Here is a 20,196-nt window from a genome sequence, read left to right on the forward strand (position 1 = left end):
TGTTTCTACATCCGACGACATGCTCGAAATACGACGACAATGGCAGCACCGCAGACGAATGCATGGCGGATTTTCTTGTGTGACAAATCAACACTGGTTTCAGAAAAGGTTGGTACAGGTGGTGAAACAAGGAAAAAGTTGACGCTTACCTTCTAAATGAAGACGCAAATGACAGAAAAATATGAGCGTAGGGTGGGCATCCGTGAAATGGCTCAACAATACATCTCCGCGGTCCTCCTCCGTCCATCGTTCGCCAGTCTTTATAAGTTAAGCTGACAATTCTTATTGTGGTAACATCTCCAGAGAAATCGCCAACTTCGCCACGTTTTTATCATTTATTTCACGACTTATTCAAAACAAAAACACCTTCTGTCTGCCACAATTGACGGTGTTCTCAAGAAAACATTCAAAGTGAAAGTGAAACTCAAGCTCACCGGTCTGTCTCTGGCACGTCAGCCCCGCGGTGCGTTCAGGGTCAGCAAAAAACGTCCGCCACATTAGAACCCGATTCGTTACATTAATACAGGAATTATTATTATTATTACGATTTTGATTTATAATTTATTTATTTTGCTATGTGTAATTGCCATTTGTAATAGTACCAGCAGTATTTTTTAAGGATTTAGTGAAGGTTTTTGGGCTGTGGAACGAATTAATGGAATTATAATGTATTCCTATGGGAAAATCCTGCTCGACATATGACCATTTCGACTTACAAACAAGGTCCTGGAACGGATTAACTTCGTATGTAGAGGTACCACTGTATTGCTAACTGGATATGGCGGAAAATTGAGGATTGTAGGACGAGGGGGTTTAAAGTGTTAATAGCGGGCGGAGGGTCAGCCACACAACTAAACAGTGTGTACGAGTGGCTGTGAAAACAGCACCTGCCAGTAGCGCCACTTGACAAAGGCAGCTGGGTCAACAGCCACTGTGGGAATTTATCCACTTTGGGAGGGGCGGGAGCACCAGCCTGCAATTTACACCGGCGTTTACAGAAACTGAAATACGATCGGAATAGGTAGTTGTTTTTTGATTGACGTGATGGGGGGTTCAACATCAGTTTCGTCAAATGTGAAATGTGTGAGCCTTTTTTGAATTATGGGGAAAAAAAGTGACTGTAAGTTGAAAGAAGAGGCTCTGAAAGGATGATTGTTTTGTTAGTTTTTTTGATACTATATGATTACTTGGAGAGGAAAAAAAAGATGATTTTAAAAACATGATTCATGCTAAAAAACTTTTTTTCACATCATGTAAATCAAAATAGTGCAAACATCTTCATTTTTTTTTTTAAACATAGCAAAATTAAATGACAAATAATATACTGTACTTACCAGCTATGCTGAGACTTAGCGAATGAGACTGTTATGCAACTTTAAAAAATTTTTTAAAAACCTGGAGAAAAAACAGAAGACGAGAAGTCGACATCATGTAAGTCGGGTACATTATAACCTGTGGACAGAGATCTGAGTCAATATTTAAAGAACCAGAAAATTCCTTGATTTTAAAACTGCAGAATGGAAAAAAACAAGAAATAAAATTGACTGCACTTTAAAGTGATCCTCTGACTTAAATACATGTAGGCTCTAATAAACCACAATTGTTCTCTTGTACTAAAATATGTTGTTAGAAACACATAAAACGTTAAATCAATGACAATATTTAATAATATTTAGTCCATATTTTGACCGTTAGTTGGCGCCATGGTTTGCGGGCTCGCAGTGATGATGTCATTGGTATCTTTCCAAATGTGTAGCGTGTTCAACAATTGCTTATTGCTGCCTAAACTCGCGAAGTAAAATGCCACAATGTGCTGCTTTTGGATGCAATTTCCAGTCAAATGGAAACAAGGGGAGTGAAGTGAGTGGTCAAGGTGGAATTATTATTTTTAGTGAATAAATGTGCATAAGTGGAAGCTTCTATCCCCTTTTTGGTCCCAGTATGCACGTATCCTACTCACCATGCGTTACAACTGGCGCCCGAACATTTTTCCTGGATCCTCAGTCAAGTACGGGATCCATCTATTTTCTGGAACCGACGGTCCCATCGCGTCTGCATTAATGGTTTCGGATCTGTCCTTTTTTTTTATTCGTCGGTCCCACAGCGGCTTTTCAGATCAGTCTATTTTGAGGAATCGACGGCATGACTGCGGCTGCGGTATTGCCATGGGATCGGTCTAATTCCTGGATCCTCGAGTGAGTAAAAAACGCAGATTTGCTATATTTTTTGTTGACTATTCTTAGTTGGAGTTTTCCCCAAATCATACTAAATAATTAAAGCACTACAGCACGCTACAGTGACGACAGTGACTCTGACGTGGACCTTACAACAATGTTGGAGTTCGTCAGGGAATGCGTGTTTGCGTACTACTGAGCTCCCGAGTGAAGTGGTCAAGTTGGAATTTTTTTTTTTTTTTTTTTTGAATAAATGTGCATAAGTGGAAGCTTCTCCCCTTTCTGGTACTTTTATACACGTATCCTAGCTACCATGCGTTGCATTGTACAAAACCTGGATTACACAAGGTGTGCTCTTTGGCCTGTACTGTATGTAAAGCACACGACAGCTCTGGATGCTAACAATCTACATAATTATATTGGGATAAGTTTGAAAACGCAATATGCTTACCTTGAACATCTGCTAATAAAACCGGAGTTCCCGAATCCCAACAGCATGCACTCTCGCTCCCAACCGGAGTTCCCAACAGGACTCTCTCACATCACCAGTTTTGCCCAACTTTTGTCTTATCAGGTATTTGCGGCACGCATTTTTCCCTGAAGCTCGTCTTGTGAACGACCGACAGTGCTGTCCTGCTCTTCACTTTTCAGATCTGGTTCAAATAAGAAGGGTAGAACTGACGACATGTCGGGAAAGCTAACGAGTGACGCGCTGGAATTTCGCCAAGGGGACCAGTGACGTCACACAATGCGACGTAACAAGAATGGCGACCTATCACTTAAAATAATTTTACAAACTTTATTAAAACAATAAGAGGGGTTTTAATATCAAATTATTATAACTCATACTAACATTTATCTTTTGAGAATTACTTGTCTTAAAAATAGAGGATCCCTTTAAACAAGTTTAACAAGCTCAATCCATCCATCCATTTTCTCCCGCTTATCCAAGGTCAGGTCGCGGGGGCAGTTCACCTGCCAGTCTTGCTACTACTCGTGTTGCTCCCTCTAGTGCTCAGTTAGGGTATAGTTGCAGCACGGGGCTTATCGAATACGCCAGAGGCATGAAAACGAAACTCAATTAACAATGAGAAAAAAAAACAAAAGTGATGTGTGACGCAGGCGACAATTTGAAAAAGGTTAGGGGAAAAGTACAGATACCTGCTGTAAAATATAGTGAAGTAAAAGTAAAAAGTACCACTTCATATTTGTACTCAAGTAAAGTACAGATACAGAAAAATGTACTTAAGTGGAGCAATCAGGTTCTCATTTTAACTCTGCAAGAATATTTACTGTGTATTGTCGGCCATGTTTGTCAAGAGCCTCAGCGATGACGGCGGAAGATTTAAGAGGGCCAGGAAAAGTGTTTTTCTTTTTGTGCAAGACCCTGCTGGGACTCGGCATATCACACTCTCACACAAGCCCGCAGATGTGCGTGTTCGCATGTAGCCGCCACCCACATGGTTTATATCTGTACACAGCAAACACGCACATGCTACAATAAATACATACAGCGTGTATAAACAAAACGCCGGAGACGTTTGTCGATAGGTGACGTACACGACGATGGCTGTCAAACAGGGAGAATTCTTTCCATACACTTTGCATGTTCCCTTCTTCCAACACCACCATTTACTAAAAGAATATACATACAATGGTATGAAAAAGTATCTGAAACTTTTGGAATTTCTCACATTTCTGCATAAAATCACCATTAAATGTGATCTGATATTTGTCAAAATCACACAAATGAAAAAACAGTGTCTACTTTAACTAAAAGCACCCTAAAATTTATAGGTTTTCATATTTTAATGAGAATAATATGCAAACAATGACAGAAGGGGGAAAAATAAGTAAGTGAATCTTCACATTTAATATTTTGTGGCCCCCCCTTTGGCAGCAATGACTTCAACCAGATGGTTCCTTTAGCTGCACATCGATCAGGACTAATCTTGGCCCATTCTTCTCTAAAAAACTGCTGTAGTTCAGTCAGATTTCTGAGATGTCTGTGATGAATCGCTGTCTTTAGGTTATGCCACAGCATCTCAATGGGGTTCAAGTCTGGACTTTGACTTGACTCATTGTCTTGTTGCAGCATCCATCCTCTTTTTAGCTTCAACTGTCTGACAGACAGCCTCAGGTTTTCCTGCAAAACTTTTGAATTCATTCTTCTATTAATGATTGCAAGTTGTCCAGGCCCTGAGGTAGCAAAACAGCCCCAAATCATGATGCGTCCTCCACCATGCCTTGCGGTGGGGATAAGGTGTTAATGTTGGTGAGCTGCTCCATTATTCCTCCACATATGACACTGTGTGTTACTCTTAAACAATTAAACTTTGGTTTCATCAGTCCACAAAATATTTTGCCAAAACTCCTGTGGAGTGTCCAAGTGCCTTTTTGCGAACATTTAATGAGCAACAATGTTTTTTTTTTTTTAGACAAACAGTGGCTTCTTCCGTTGAGTCCTCCAATAAATACCATTCTTAGCCTTTGTTTTACATATAGTTGATGTGTGCACAGAGTTATTGGACTGTGCCAGTGATTTCTGTAAGTCTTTAGCAGACACTCTAGCGTCCTTATTTACCTCTCTGAGTATTCTGCACTGAACTCTTGGCGTCAACTTTGGTGGACGGCCACTCCTTGGGAGAGAAGCAAAAGTGCCAAACTCTCTCCATTTGTAGACAACTTCTCTGACTGTCGATTGGTGAACATCCAGACTTTTTTTCCATTAAGGTCCCATATTATTTGAATTTAAAAAAAATATTAGAAGCTAAAAAACACATCTTTTTCAGGGGTGCCAATAATTATGGAAGGCACTGTATAATACAAGTTTTTGGATAGTTATTTTGAGATTTGGGGGGCATTTAGGGGTACTTAAAGGGTTAATTCCAATTAACGCGGGAATTCGGGTTACGTCGCCGGCATAGGAACGGAACTCGTTTGTAACTCGGGGTCTAGGTGTAGTTGATTCTTGGTCCCGCCTCCTTCTGATTGGCTGGAACATCAAATGACCGGGGAAGTTTTTGATTGGACATTTGAGGTTTGCAAGACAGTACTGCATAAGGAATCACTGAATCAGGAAGTACCATCTTGCTTGCAAGGCTAATAAAATGCTAGCTAGATTCAAATGCACTTCGTCGGGCTTTCTGTTCATGTCTGTGTGTGGCGAGCACATTTGAACTTGATTACGCACTTGTCATATTACTTCCAGATTTGTAGCGTGTGATATGGAATCATTATTTTACAGGCATGTGCGTTCTTTGTCTCGATACGGAGCGATCAAAGCGTGCGCTTGCTGTGATGTTCAAGATGCGGCATGTCTGGGGTTTTTTAATGACATTTTTATTCCTCGGGATACAAGTGACAATTTGGGGAGAACGCCAAGCGACCAATCTGAGCCGGTTTTGTAAACGTTGATCACTGCGGTGCGTGTTTAGCGAAGAGCTCCAAGCAAATGTGTTGAATTACGACGTCAAGTGGAAGCCAACTAAATTTTGTTTTTGTCTTTTTCTGTGCTTGTTGGATGTTTTTTTGGCAATAGAGGGTAGTTTTTGTTTTTTTTTGCTAAAAATTGAAGGATTATTTTGGGAGTTAAGTCATTCAGTGCCGTTGACGTTGATAGATGTCCAATCGAATTTGAATGAGTTTATCGTTAGTAGAGGTCCAATCCATTTAAACTGTATTCGCTTCTTCACGGTTTTTCATTTATCGTAGGGGGGTTCTGGTCCCCATTAACCTAAAAAAACAAAGGATTACAGTGCGTATTTTAGAATAATTTTGAGGAATCATCTGCTTTCTTTGAGGACTACAAAATATATATAGAAGAAATTACATATTTCCTTTTTTTTAATTTTTAATTAGAAAAAAAATACATGAAAAATTTTTAGTTTTTTATTTAAATAAAAATATTTTAAAATACATTACAAAATAATATATACTGTTTTCTTTTTTTTTTATTTTAAGTTAAATTATTATTTGTTAAATCATAAGTAAATCCTTTGTACCTTTAATCCTCATGAGGGTCACAAATACTCCTTCATCAATGCTTACATATATAATATATATATATATATATATATATATATATATATATTTATATAATTAAGGGACTATTTACTTTCATTGAGGGCTAAAAAATCACAGAAAATTTACTGTTGTTTACACACACACATATATATATTTATTTATTTATTTATTTTTAATTTTAAAAAATCTGAAAATACATGAAAATAATTTACTGCACTTTTTTCATGTGTATTTTAATTTAAAAATTCAAAAGTGTTTTTTTTTTAAATAAGTAAATCCGTTGTACCTTCATTCCTCACAAGTGTCGCAAATATAGTTTAAAATGTTTTTTTTTAACTATATTCATTTAAAAAAAAAAACACATGGCACATAAGGGAGTATTTAATTTTATTTTTTTTATTATTAAAATAATATTGACTTTTTTTTGTACACAATTTTAATCCGTAAATCCATTGTACTTTTAATCCTCATCAACATTGACAAAAATAACAGAATATTTACAGGGTTTTTTTTGGGTGGGGGGGGTGCTTTTTTTTTTTTTTTTTTTTTTTTTTTTTTTTTTTTTTTTTATAAATACATGAAAATAAGGGTGTATTAACTGTTTTTTATTTAATAGTTACTTCGCTTTTTTAAATGTTTTATTTCAATTTAACATTTTAAAAATTGTTGCTTTTTTTATTTGAATAATTTAATCCTTTGTACCTTTAATCCTCATCAAGGTCTACAAATGATTGACTTTTTTAATCTAATAAAAAAAAATTTTTTTAAAAGGATTCACTGCGTTTCTTTCTTCCATTCTATTGTTAATTTAATTTTTAAAAATGTTTTTGTTTTTTTCAAATAGCTAAATAAGAGAATACTTGCAATTATTTATTCAATCATATCATCTTTCGTGCCATTTATCCTCACAAAGGTCGCAGGGGGTGCCGGAGCCTCTCCTAGCTAACGATGAAAAGGAGGTCTATGGAAAACCTGAACTGATTGCCAGCCAATCACAGTACTTAGAGCCTTAAAAAAGAAATAATAAAACCGCTACAGCTACAACAATACAAATACAAAGAAAAGAGTAAAGAATAAAAGTTTGCAGAACTGAGATTGTCATGTCCAGCCGGCCAGTTGGAAAAAGTGATCGTGCGTGTTGCAACTGTTGCAGGCCCCTGGTGCCCAAGGAGTGCCAGCGTCAGGTGGAGCCCCCCGAGCTGCTGATGACAGCTTGTTCCAGACACTGCAAGAACGGACACTGCACGCCCACCGGCAAGTGCTGCTGCAGCCCCGGCTGGGAGGGGCCGCTCTGCCGTATCGGTGAGATTTCATATTGATCTAAACTAGTGTTGTTTTTATCAACGATGACAACAACAAAAATATTTCGTCAACGAACATTTTTTTTTTCATGATGATGACGTCACGATGACTGGCTGAAAACAGGTTTTGGAAGATTAAAACATAACTGATTGAAGCCAGTTGTCATCTGACGACATGAGAACGAGATGAAAATTCTAGGGCTGTCAAACGATTAAAATTTTTAATCGAGTTAATTACATCTTAAAAAGTAATTAATCGTAATTAATCGCAATTCAAACCATCTATAAAATATGCCATATTTTTCTGTAAATTATTGTTGGAATGGAAAGATAAGACACAAGGTGGATATATACATTCAACATACCGTACATAAGTACTGTATTTGTTTATTATAACAATAAATCAACAAGATGGCATTAACATTAATAACATTCTGTTAAAGCGATCCATGGATAGAAAGACTTGTAGTTCTTAAAAGATAAATATTAGTACAAGTTATAGAAATTTTATATTAAAACCCCTCTTAATGTTTTTGTTTTATTAAAATTTGTGAAATTTTCAATCAAAAAATAAACTAGTAGCTTGCCATTGTTGATGTCAATAATTACACCATGCTCACTCATTGTGCTTAAACCCATAAAATCTTTTGGACCCGAGTGCCAGCAGAGGGCGCCAAACACCAAAAAAAAAACAAGTAACAAGCGGACATTACACTGCTGTCATTTTAATCTGAGCAGGGCATGTGCGATAATTGCGTCAAATATTTTAACGTGATTAATTTAAAAAATTAATTAACGCCCGTCAACGCGATAATTTTGACAGCCCTAGAAAATTCGCCATAGTTTCAGTCATAAATTCACAATGTGTGATATTTTTTATTGTATGTGTACAGTGGGATGAAAAAGTATCTGAACCTTTTGGAATTTCTCACATTTCTGCATAAAATCACCATCAAATGCGATCTGATCTTTGTCAAAATCACACAGATGAAAAAACAGTGTCTGCTTTAACTAAAACCACCCAAATATTTATAGGTGTTCATATTTTAATGAGGATAGTATTGTTTGAGTTTTTTAATGCATTCATAATTTAATTTATGGGTATATTTAGCCGTTTTTGTGGGAATGTGTGTCTGAACCATTTGTTAAGAGCATTGAAAAAAAACTTTAGCATTATATAGCATTTAAGCTAGCGGACTTTTTAAATTTAGCCAATTGTTCTTTTGTTTTACATAGATCTTCATTTTAAAAAAAATATATATATATATATATATATATATATGTGTGTATATGTGTATGTATATATAGGTGTATAAATATATATTTATATATATATGTATATGTGTATGTATGTATAGGTGTATAAATATATATTTATATATATATGTATATGTGTATGTATATGTGTATGTATATGTATATATTAGGGCTGTCAAAATTATCGCGTTAACGGGCGGTATTTAATTTTTTTAGTTAATCACGTTAAAATATTTGATGCAATTAACGCACATGCCTCGGTCAGATTAAAACGACAGCAGTGTAATGTCCGCTTGTTACTTCTTGCCTTTTTTTGTTGTTTGGCGCCTTCTGCTGGCGCTTGGGTCCAAATGATTTTATGGGTTTGGGGAGTGAGCATGGTGTAATGACATCAACAATGGCGAGCTACTAGTTTATTTTTTGATTGAAAATTTTACAAATTTTAATAAAACGAAAACATTAAGAGGGATTTTAATATAAAATTTCTATAACTTCTACTGACATTTATCTTTTAAGAACTACAAGTTTTTCTATCCATGGATCGCTTTAACAGAATGTTAATAATGTTAATGCCATCTTGTTGATTTATTGTTATAATAAACAAATACAGTACTTATGTACCGTATGTTGAATGTATATATCCGTCTTGTGCCAATAATTTACAGAAAAATATGGCATATTTTATAGATAGTTTGAATTGCGATTAATTACGATTAATTAATTTTTAAGCTGTAATTAACTCGATTAAAAATTTTAATCGTTTGACAGCCCTAATATATATATATATACCGTTTGAGGCTCAGCTCAGGTATTTTAATTTTTCATGTGCCTTCTCCAATTACTCGATTATTCCATCAATTAATCGACAACTAAAATATTCGATAGCTGCAGCCCTACACTCATGTGACATGCAGCGCCTCCATCCCAACTATTTTTTTTTTTTTTTTTTTTTTCTTCAGCTAAGTGCGATCCAGCCTGCCGCAACGGAGGCGTGTGCATGGAGCCCAACAAGTGCCTGTGCAAAAGCGGCTACTCGGGCAACCAGTGCGAGCAGAGCGAACAAGGCATGCCCAATGACCAGGAAAAAGACGGCCTCCTGGACCACATCATCGACATGACCTCGTACCTCCTCGACCTCACCGGCTATATCGTATAAACGGCGGACCGCTCGGTCCTCCCCCCTAAATCTACCTAGACTCCCATGAGGTATCCTTCTTTTTATTACAGCTGCCTTTCACCGGACGTTACGAATCCGCACTGGACGATAAGACTCGCTCACGGAAAAAGCGCTGTCAAGACATTTCTAAAACAAAACGCCGCCGTGACAGAGCGACTGTTGATTTTTACGGTGGTGACTTTCATACACGAGACACTTGGACATTTTCAACGCGGGATGAAGAAGAGACACCGGATTGCGAAAGCTCTGCATTTTCTTTACGAAACTTTTCGAAAACCATCTTTGCACACACGCACTCGTGCCAACCAGCTAATGCTAGCCCCTTTCACGCGGACACCCGGCGGGAAAACAAACGAGCCGGATTGATATGTTGATTGGTTTTTGCTCGAAACGATTCATATGCCTGAAATGTTTCAGCAACAAAAAACGCTCAGAAACATTAACATTGTTTTGTATTTTTTATCGTTTGGTGTGAAATGGAACTAATTTTATGGAATGTGTACATGATATCGTATTAAATCCATATAATCGTCGCACGCTAACTCATTCACTGCCATTGACGGTAACTTCATGAAGCAGACTTGCTCTTAAAAAAAGAAGAAAAAAATTAAAAAAGACCAAAATAGCATTTTAGTAATTACGTAGTTATTACATAGTTATTACATATAGTTATTATACATATATATACAATGAGTTATTATAGAGCAAGTTACTATTTATGGTAATTGAGGTTTTTTTGTTTTTTGTTTTCCTTTTTGTGGGGGGGGGCAATTAGGACATTTAACCCTTTATAAAGCAAGTGATTAGTGTGACTATTTTCAGTCATTAAAAACTAAATATTAGCAAAAATACATTAATTGTTTTGTGTTTGTATTTGTATATTTTATGAATATGAATAAATATAAATGGGGTAAATGAATTGGGTTTTTAGAATAATTGAATTAAAAAAATGAAGTAACAGAGGGTACAAAACACCTTTCATCAACTTCTTTTGATGTTTTGAATATAAAACATTTTTTTAAATGAGGTGCCATTTGGATATAACAGAGTGAACACTAACAGAGGGGACAAAACACCTTTCGTCAACCATTTTGATGTTTTCAATATAAAATAAAAAAATGTAACATTTTTTTAATAGGGTGCCGTTTGGACCGAACACAGTGGAGACTAACAGAGGGGACAAAACACCTTTCATCAACTTTTTTGATGTTTTGAATATAAAATAAAAAATTTAACATTTTTTTAATAGGGTGCCATTTGGGACGTAACAGAGTGGACACGAACAGAGGGGACAAAACAACTTTCATCAACATTTTTTTTGGGGGGGGGGGTGTTTTGAATATAAAATAAAAATGTAAACATTTTTTAATAAGGTGCCATTTGGACCCAACAGAGTGGACAAAACACACTTCGTAAACTTTTTTTTTTTTTTTTTTAAATTAAATATGGTGCCATTTGGACGTAACCCAGTGGACACTAACAGAGGGGACAAAACACTTTTTATCAACTTTTTTAAATGTTTTGAATATAAAATAAAAATGTAAGCATTTTTTTTTTAAATAGGGACACTTTTTTTCACGTATTGAACATAAAACCAAAATTTAAACATTTTTATTTAAATATGGTGCCATTTGGATGTAACCAAGTGGACACAAAGAGAGTGGACAAAACACATTTCATCAACTTTTTTTTGATGTTTTGAATAAAAAATTAAAATTTAAGCATTTTTTTCAATAGTGTGCCATTTGGACGTAACAGAATTGACAAAACACACTTCGTCAACTTTTTTTGATGTTTTGAATATTAAAAATGTAAACTTTTTTTTTTTTTTTTTTTAAATATGGTGCCATTTGGATGTAATCCAGTGGACACTAACAGAGGGGACAAAACACTTTTTATCAACTTTTTTTTAATGTTTTGAATATAAAATAAAAATGTAAGCTTTTTTTTTTTTTTTTTAATAGGGTGCAATTTGGACGTAACGGAGTGGACACTAACAGAAGGGACAACAACTATCATTAACTTCTTTTGATGGTTTGAACATAAAATAAAAATTTCAACATTTTTTTTTAAATGGGGTGCGATTTAGACGTAACAGTGGACACTAACAGAGGGGACAAAACACCTTTCATCAACTTTTTTGATTTTGTGACTACAAAATACAAATTGAAACATTTTTTAATAGGGTGCCATTTGGACATAACAGAGTGGACAAGACACCATCACCTTTTTGTTATGTTTGGAAATAAAATTGAAGCATTTTTTTAAAGAGACGTAACTGAGGGGACACTAACAGAGGGTACAAATCACCCTTATTAATCAACTTTTTTTATTTTATGAAAAAATTTAAAAGAGTGCCATTTGGACGTAACAGAGTGGACAAAACACCTTTCATCAACACATACCGTAAAAGAAAAATTTAAACATTTTTTATAGGGTGCCATCTGAATATATTAATAGCATAGCAAAATGCCTTTATCATTTTTTTTTTAAATGTTTTGAATACAAAACAAAAATTTAAACATTTCTTAATAGGATGCCATTTAAACAAAACAGAGGGGACAAAACACCTACATCAACTTTTTTTTGATGTTTTGAATATAAAATAAAAATGTAAACATTTTTTTTTAATGGGGTACAATTTAGACGTAACAGAGTGGACACTAACAGAGGGGACAAAACACCTTTCATCACCTTTTTTGATTTTTTGAATACAAAATAAAAATGTAAACATTTTTTAATAGGGTGCCATTTGGACATAACAGAGTGGACAAAACACCATCACCTTTTTGTTATGTTTGGAACATAAAACAAAATTGAAACATTTATTTAATAGGGCACCATTTGGACATAACTGAGGGGACACTAACAGAGGGTACACACCCTTATTAATGAACTTTTTTTATTTTATGAAAAAATTAAAAAGAGTGCCATTTGGACGTAACAGAGTGGACAAAACACCTTTCATCAACACATACCGTAAAACAAAAATTTAAACATGTTTAAATAGGATGCCATTTAAACAAAACAAAGTGGACACTAACAGAGGGGACAAAACACATACATCAACTTTTTTTTAATGTTTTGAACATAAAACCAAAATTTAAACATTTTTTAAAATAGTTGTGCCATTCGGACGTAACAGAGTGGACACTAAGAGAGGGGACAAAACACCTTTCATCAATGTTTTGTTCAATTTTTGTTTTGAATATAAAACCAACATTTAAACAGATTGGACATTAACTGAGGGGACATTTTGTGCTAACTACATTTGAAAATAAAAATAATTAAAATCCATTAAGAAATGAATTTAGGAGTCTGTACCCTTAAATTTATAATTGATAATATACACAAACAAACAAAAAAAGTTGAGTATTTGTCCAACTTTAGTGAAAATACAGCTCCATTCATACCAGGGACATAAGTGGCACCGTATAAAATCAGTAATAAAACGAAGTACTTACCCATTGTTCATCGAAAAATATGAATGCAAACATTTCTGATGTAAAACCGTTAAGAATGAAATAAAAAATACAAACAATCGAAACAATTTTGCGGATGGTGTAAAAGGGGCTAGCGGACAACCAAACCACAAAGGGACGAATATATATTATACATATATATATATATATATATATATATATTCTCTTATATAGTGCTTACACACTACTACTTAGCATTGCAAAAAATAAATAAAAAAAATAAAAAACATAGCATAATTGTGTCGTACGTAGCATAATCTTGTTGCAACAGAGTGTTTTTATATTTTTCTAATTGGAATAATATATGGGAGAAGAAAATCCATTGGTTTTTGTCCACTCGCAACTTCATTTTTCAATAATCCGCATCCGTTAGCATGTTAGCATGACTAAGCTAACGCGCTAGCGTTTTCGCTTTCATTTTGCCTGTCGCAAAAGTCCAAAAAGGTGGAATTTCAATGCAGTAAAATCGAGAAGAAAGACAAAAAAACTCTTTTTCTTGTTGTTGTTTTTTTTTTGTTTTTTTTTTTGTTAGCACTTAATGTGAACGTTGTTGCATTGTAGCTGCTCAGACGGCATGGTGTGAATAGAATAACCATTTTCATTATTTAAGTAGTTACACAAAAAATGCGATTATTATTTAAGTATGTCATTGTACTGTGTGTGTGCCTTTTTTTTTCTTTTCTTTTTTTTATTCGTGTATTGTAAATACAACTTAGGGATGATAACGTTATCTTCAGAAATATCAATATGTCTATTAAAATTTATAGCATGTCCAAAACGGGGGTGTTTGCTGTCTACTTTCAACTTACGTTTGAAAAAATTTTTCTTTGTACAAATTTTTCTTGTACGAAAAAAAAAAGGATTTTTCAAACAAAGGAATTGTTGTAAAATATATATTTTTTAAAACCATGTATGTATAAGGCTTAATACAAAATAAATTGATTACGTCGTAAATGTTCTAACATTTTCACACACTTTTATAAATCATATTAAAATGATATTTTGTGTTAAAAAATAGAATATTTTTTTTATTTTTCTACAACTGAATTACATTACAATCTTAGTATATGTTAATATAAAAGTAGTACATGTTTTAAAAATTAAGTCATACTGCCTTTTTTTAATTTGTCTTCACAAGTATTACGTTTGTCATTATAACAAAAAATATATAATTTTAGAATACAATACATTTGTAGGTTTTTTTTTATCACGCACACATATATAAAGTGTATATACTTTTTCAAAAGTTTTTTTCCAACTATACCATTTTTTGTGAATATAGTTAGTCCATTTTTACTGAATATATATATATATATTTTTTTTTTTGTTTTTTTAACCAAACTTTTTTTTCCAAACTCCTATAACTAATATTTCATTGTAATATTTTGTGACAAAAAAATATATATATAAAAGTTTTTTTTCACACGCACATATATGAAAAGTATAAAGAACATATTTAGTTTTTTAAACTATACCATTTTTTGTGACTATAGTTAGTCCATTTAAATTCAATATAATTCAATATGCCATACATATAAATATATACTGTATGTATAAATGTTGCAACTGGCTTTCATAGCAAAAGTCCTCTAGCTTAAATGCTATATAATATTGATGTTTACAACAATTGGCTAACTTGCATTGCAAAAATACGCTAGCTTAAATGCTTTATAATGCTAACGTTCACAACAATTGGCTAACTTGCATAACAAACGTCGGCTAGCTAGATTCGCTATATAATATTGATGTTTACAACATTTAGCTGACTTGCATTGCAAAAGTATGCTAGCTTAAATGCTATATAAGGCTAATGTTTACAAAAATTGGCTAATTTGTATCGCAAAAGTCCAAGTCTTAAATGCTGTACGATGCTAATTTTTACCAGATACAGTGGTGCAAATAAGTATTTAGTCATCCGCCAATTGTGCAAGTTCTCCTACTTGAAAAGATTAGAGAGGCCTATAATTGTCAAAATGGGTAAACCTGAACCATGAGAGACAGAATATGGGGGGAAAAACAGAAAATGACATTGTTTGATTTTTAAAGAATTTATTTCCCAATTAGAGTGGAAAATAAGTATTTGGTCACCTACAAACAAGCAGGATTTCTGGCTGTCAAAGAGGTCTAACTACTTCTAACGAGGTCTAACGAGGCTCCACTCGTTACCTGTATTAATGGCACATGTTTTAACTCATCAGTATGAAAGACACCTGTCCACAACCTCAGTCAGTCACACTCCAAACTCCACTATGGCTAAGACCAAAGAGCTGTCGAAGGACACCAGAGACAAAATTGTAAACCTGCACCAGGCTGGGAAGACTGAATCTGCAATAGGTAAAAGAAATAGGTGTAAAGAAATCAACTGTGGGAGCAATTATTAGAAAATGGAAGACATACAAGACCACTGATGATCGCCCTCGATCTGGGGCTCCATGCAAGAGCTCACCCCGTGGCGGCAAAATGATAACAAGAACGGTTAGCAAAAATCCCAGAACAACACGGGGGGACCTAGTGAATGACCTACAGAGAGCTGGGACCACAGTAACAAAGGCTACTATCAGTAAAACAATGCGCCGCCAGGGACTCAAATCCTGCACTGCCAGACGTGTCCCCCTGCTGAAGAAAGTACACATCCAGGCCCGTCTGCAGTTCGCTAGAGAGCATTTGGATGATCCAGAAGAGGACTGGGAGAATGTGTTATGGTCAGATTAAACCAAAATACAACTTTTTGGTAGAAACACAGGTTCTCGTGTTTGGAGGAGAAGGACTACTCAATTGCATCCGAAGAACACCATACCCACTGTTAAGCATGGGGGTGGAAACATCATGCTTTGGGGCTGTTTTTCTGCTAAGGGACCAGGACAACTGATCTGTGTAAAGGAAGAAAGGAATGGGGCCATGTATCAAGAGATTTTGAGTGAAAATCTACTTCCATTTAGAGCTGAAACGAATACTCGAGCAACTCGAGTTTAAAAACTGCTCCGAGTAATTTTATTCACCTCGAGGAATCGTTTAATTTTGCCAGCTCTACGCATCACGTTTTGACTGGACTACTTTTAATGCGGGACAACGCGCTGATGTCACGTGCGTCGAGGTGGAAGCAATAAAAAAAATATAAAATACCTTTCTGCAGCCGAAAGCCGCTACAAACTACGCCGATGTTGCTAAAAACTAGCCCGCATGATGCTACCGCGGTAGCAGGTAGCATCTAATGCGTCTCATAGATATCACATGTATGTTGAACTAGATGTGAAATGACAGAGTCAGCGGTGTTAGTAAACAGCCGCCATTTTAAAGCAGTACACTTCACGGCGCTAATAAATAAGATTAACGTTACTCGCTCACGTAACGTTAGCCCTGCGCGTGGCTAACGTGTCTTACATACAGGTTTTATTTCATCTGTGAAAACATAGTGTTGTAGAGTGATGAGGGTGTAAAATGAAAATATGATAGAGCTAACTTTCAATTTTAGCTCAGTAGTCATTGCTGGATAAAACACCCAGTAGCGCTGTGCTCCAATACAGCAGGTATCATACTGTAACGTTGACAAAGAGTCACCCGCTTCGTTAGGTTGCAATTATTTATTTTTGGGGATCTTGTGAAACCACAACAACAACAGAAAGGCACGTCTCTCGCTCTCCCGCACCTCCCTCACCCCCGCACGTCACGCGGTGCATTCAGGAACGCATGCAAATATCCCCGCGATATTATAACCTGATATGTTACAATACATTTATTTTGAACACTGCAAAAACTCCAAATCCTATCAGTGGCCTATACTACGAACTGAGTTCAACCTCCCCAGAAGTAATCCAGTTTACCAGCGGGTAACCGGAGTTGACAAAACCTGGTTGTCTAGTTTGTGGTCAGTCGGTGCTACGACGCTGATTATGAGGTTGATTAGTCGAACCTGTGTCAACCCAGTCAGAGTTACTGCGCGTTCACATAAAAGGGGGCGGAAACCAGAGTCAAACACTACTTGTGACGATGGCACGGGCACCTTACTTCACGGAGGAGGAATGCGCGATGATCATGCGGAATTAAAATCCACCCTCACCGCGAAATCGAACATCGTTTCAGCGAGTAGAGCGCGACGGGTCTGTTGACAGCGAATTTACAGATTGTGTGATTTGTGAATGCGTCAATATGCCAGTTTACTTATGTCCATGCAAAGAAATAAAGCCTGCTGTCAGGACAATAAAATAAGATTTGGTACGTTAACAGTAAAAAAATAATTTATCGTGCATCACCACATGAAGCAGGATAATTGTATGTTTATTCCCATTGACTGTATGAATACGTATGTCCTTTTTTTTTTTTACCTTAGTTTGGGCCTAAAAAATCAAGCCCGACCCGAGCCCGATCAATTAACTTGATTTGCAGGCCCGAGCCCGACCCGACCCCCCCCTCCATAATTTTATGTTATCTTTGTGAGGACTCAGGAGAAGAAGGAAATGCGGGGATCCCATGCGTTGTTGCGTGAATTAAAGCCCGTCTTTTGTAACGAATTTTCACAGTTCAACAAGACTATAAGATGAGTATTCAATAAACATTTATATCTTTTATATTTGTGCGTCTGTCCTATCAGTGGATTTGACATTTAATTTAATCTCTTCGAGTTGGCGGAAAAAAACGCAAGTTTTCTCAATGTTTAAATAGTCTACATATTTCTATGATTATTATTAACTCATTTACACAACGAAATAACGCTGGAAAAGTCCGTTAAATATATTTCTTGTATATGAGAGCAGAGCTCCGCATTCGTTTACATTCAGCAATTTCAACGATCAATTTGAAGCGTTTCCATACCCCACTTCGAATCGCACGGCATACAGTGTTCTTACGCAGATATTCAGCATCACCATTGGAATGCATATATTGTCCCTGGCGAAAGAGCGCACGGAGAGGCACACAATCTGCCCGTTTGTGAGGGCCTGACTTCGGCGGGTTACATTATAGTGACGTCCGCCTCGATCAGTTGGCACAGGTAAAGAATTCCCTCAGCTGAAAATCTATATCTTTCATGGAGAACATCTTCCGGGTACGCCAGGGGATTCTGGCGGTCTCCAAAAACCCGTGCCCTCCGAAGAGAGCCCCTCACAATCCGCGCGCCAATGTCGTACGCTGTCATTGTCAGGAGGACGCGTCTGCAGAGGAGTGCTGTTTAAATATAGCGTGGTTAATTAGAATTCTGGGGTTAAGCAAGATCTAACTCTGAGACGACCAGGTTTGTCGTGTGGCGTGTGTTGCCATGGCAACACTTCTCGGTTCCAACATATCCACCTTTCGTAGTCTCGCTTAGCTGCGAACTTAGGTCGCACGTGATGAAGTTACTCTCGAAGTTACCCTGCTAAGCCAGAAAACTGGCTTCGTAGTATAGGCCACAGGATTAACAGTTTAGACTAACTTAAAACTTAACTAGAACTTAAAAATAGCTTGACACAAATGGAAATTCAATTGAAACACGTGGGAAAAACACCTAACTTTTAAGTGATGTGTGTTATCAAGCGTAATGGCATTTTTCGGTAAGAAATATATATTTTATAAGATCTAAAAGTTTTTCGAGTGAAAAAAGTGAATTGATCTTTGTTTTTGTTTTATTCTAGTCACATCTCAGAGGCAATTGTTGGTTGTTTTCAACAATGTACATTGAAAATAAAGACATTGACTGAAAATGGTTCAATGTTAGATGAAATGTCTTGTTTTGTCATGTATATTTATAATTGCTTTTTACCTAAAAAAAAAAATGTTTTATCCGATTACTCGATTAATCGATAGGATTTTCAGTCGATTACTCGATTACTAAAATATTCGATAGCTGCAGCTCTACTTCCATTAGCAAGGGCATTGAAGATGAGACGTGGCTGGGTCTTTCAGCATGACAATGATCCCAAACACACAGCCAGGGCAACAAAGGAGTGGCTTCGAAAGAAGCACTTCAGGGTCCTTGAGTGGCCTAGCCAGTCTCCAGATCTCAACCCCATAGAAAATCTGTGGAGGGAGTTGAAAGTCCGTGTTGCCCAAAACCAGCCCCAAAACATCACTGCTCTAGAGGAGATCTGCATGGAGGAATGGGCCAAAATACCAGCAACAGTGTGTGAAAAGCTTGTGAAGAGTTACAGAAAACGTTTGGCCTCCGTTATTGCCAACAAAGGGTACATAACAAAGTATTGAGATGAAATTTTGGTATTGACCAAATACATATTTTCCACAATGATTTGCAAATAAATTCTTTAAAAATCAAACAATGTGATTTTCTGTTTTTTTTTCCCACATTCTGTCTCTCGTGGTTGAGGTTCACCCATGTTGACAATTACAGGCCTCTCTAATATTTTCAAGTGGGAGAACTTGCACAATTAGTGGTTGACTAAATACTTATTTGCCCCACTATAGTTTCTGGTGCGCACCACATTGCTTCAATTTATTTTATTTCTGGTCGATGTTCCTTTAAGGGTTCCGTAAAAACACATTCTAATTTCATCAATGTTTGACCACTTTTTGAGTGAATAGTACATACTGTATTTTTTCAAATAGTAAAGAGAGCAAAGATGCTGATAAACACAGCAAAATGTGGGTGATCCTTTTCCACTTTATTTTTCCCCGGGATGTACACACACATACACACACATGATTTAGATATTAATTTCCCTGTGAAAATACCAACGAGGTTTTGGCTTGTTCATGGTAGCAAACGCAGACCACCCACCTTGGCGCCGCACGCACACGTCGCAATATTGCGAGAGGAAACGCAATCCTCCCCTTGTCTATTGGCGTCCAAT

General features: G+C 36.0%; 1 protein-coding gene across 1 annotated transcript in view; it reads left to right on the plus strand.

The window, feature by feature from the left end:
- Positions 1–14,210, plus strand: part of hhip (hedgehog interacting protein) — a 102,597-nt gene extending 88,387 nt beyond the window's left edge. Inside the window, exons 12-13 of the mRNA XM_057844074.1 lie at positions 7,354–7,502; positions 9,718–14,210. Coding sequence (XP_057700057.1) covers positions 7,354–7,502; positions 9,718–9,914 — 346 coding nt within the window. The 3' untranslated portion in view covers positions 9,915–14,210. The remainder of the gene's footprint in view (positions 1–7,353; positions 7,503–9,717) is intronic.
- The last annotated feature ends 5,986 nt before the right edge of the window (positions 14,211–20,196 follow it).

The sequence above is a fragment of the Corythoichthys intestinalis genome, chromosome 8 (genome assembly GCF_030265065.1).
Source record: "Corythoichthys intestinalis isolate RoL2023-P3 chromosome 8, ASM3026506v1, whole genome shotgun sequence".
Taxonomy (NCBI): domain Eukaryota; kingdom Metazoa; phylum Chordata; class Actinopteri; order Syngnathiformes; family Syngnathidae; genus Corythoichthys; species Corythoichthys intestinalis.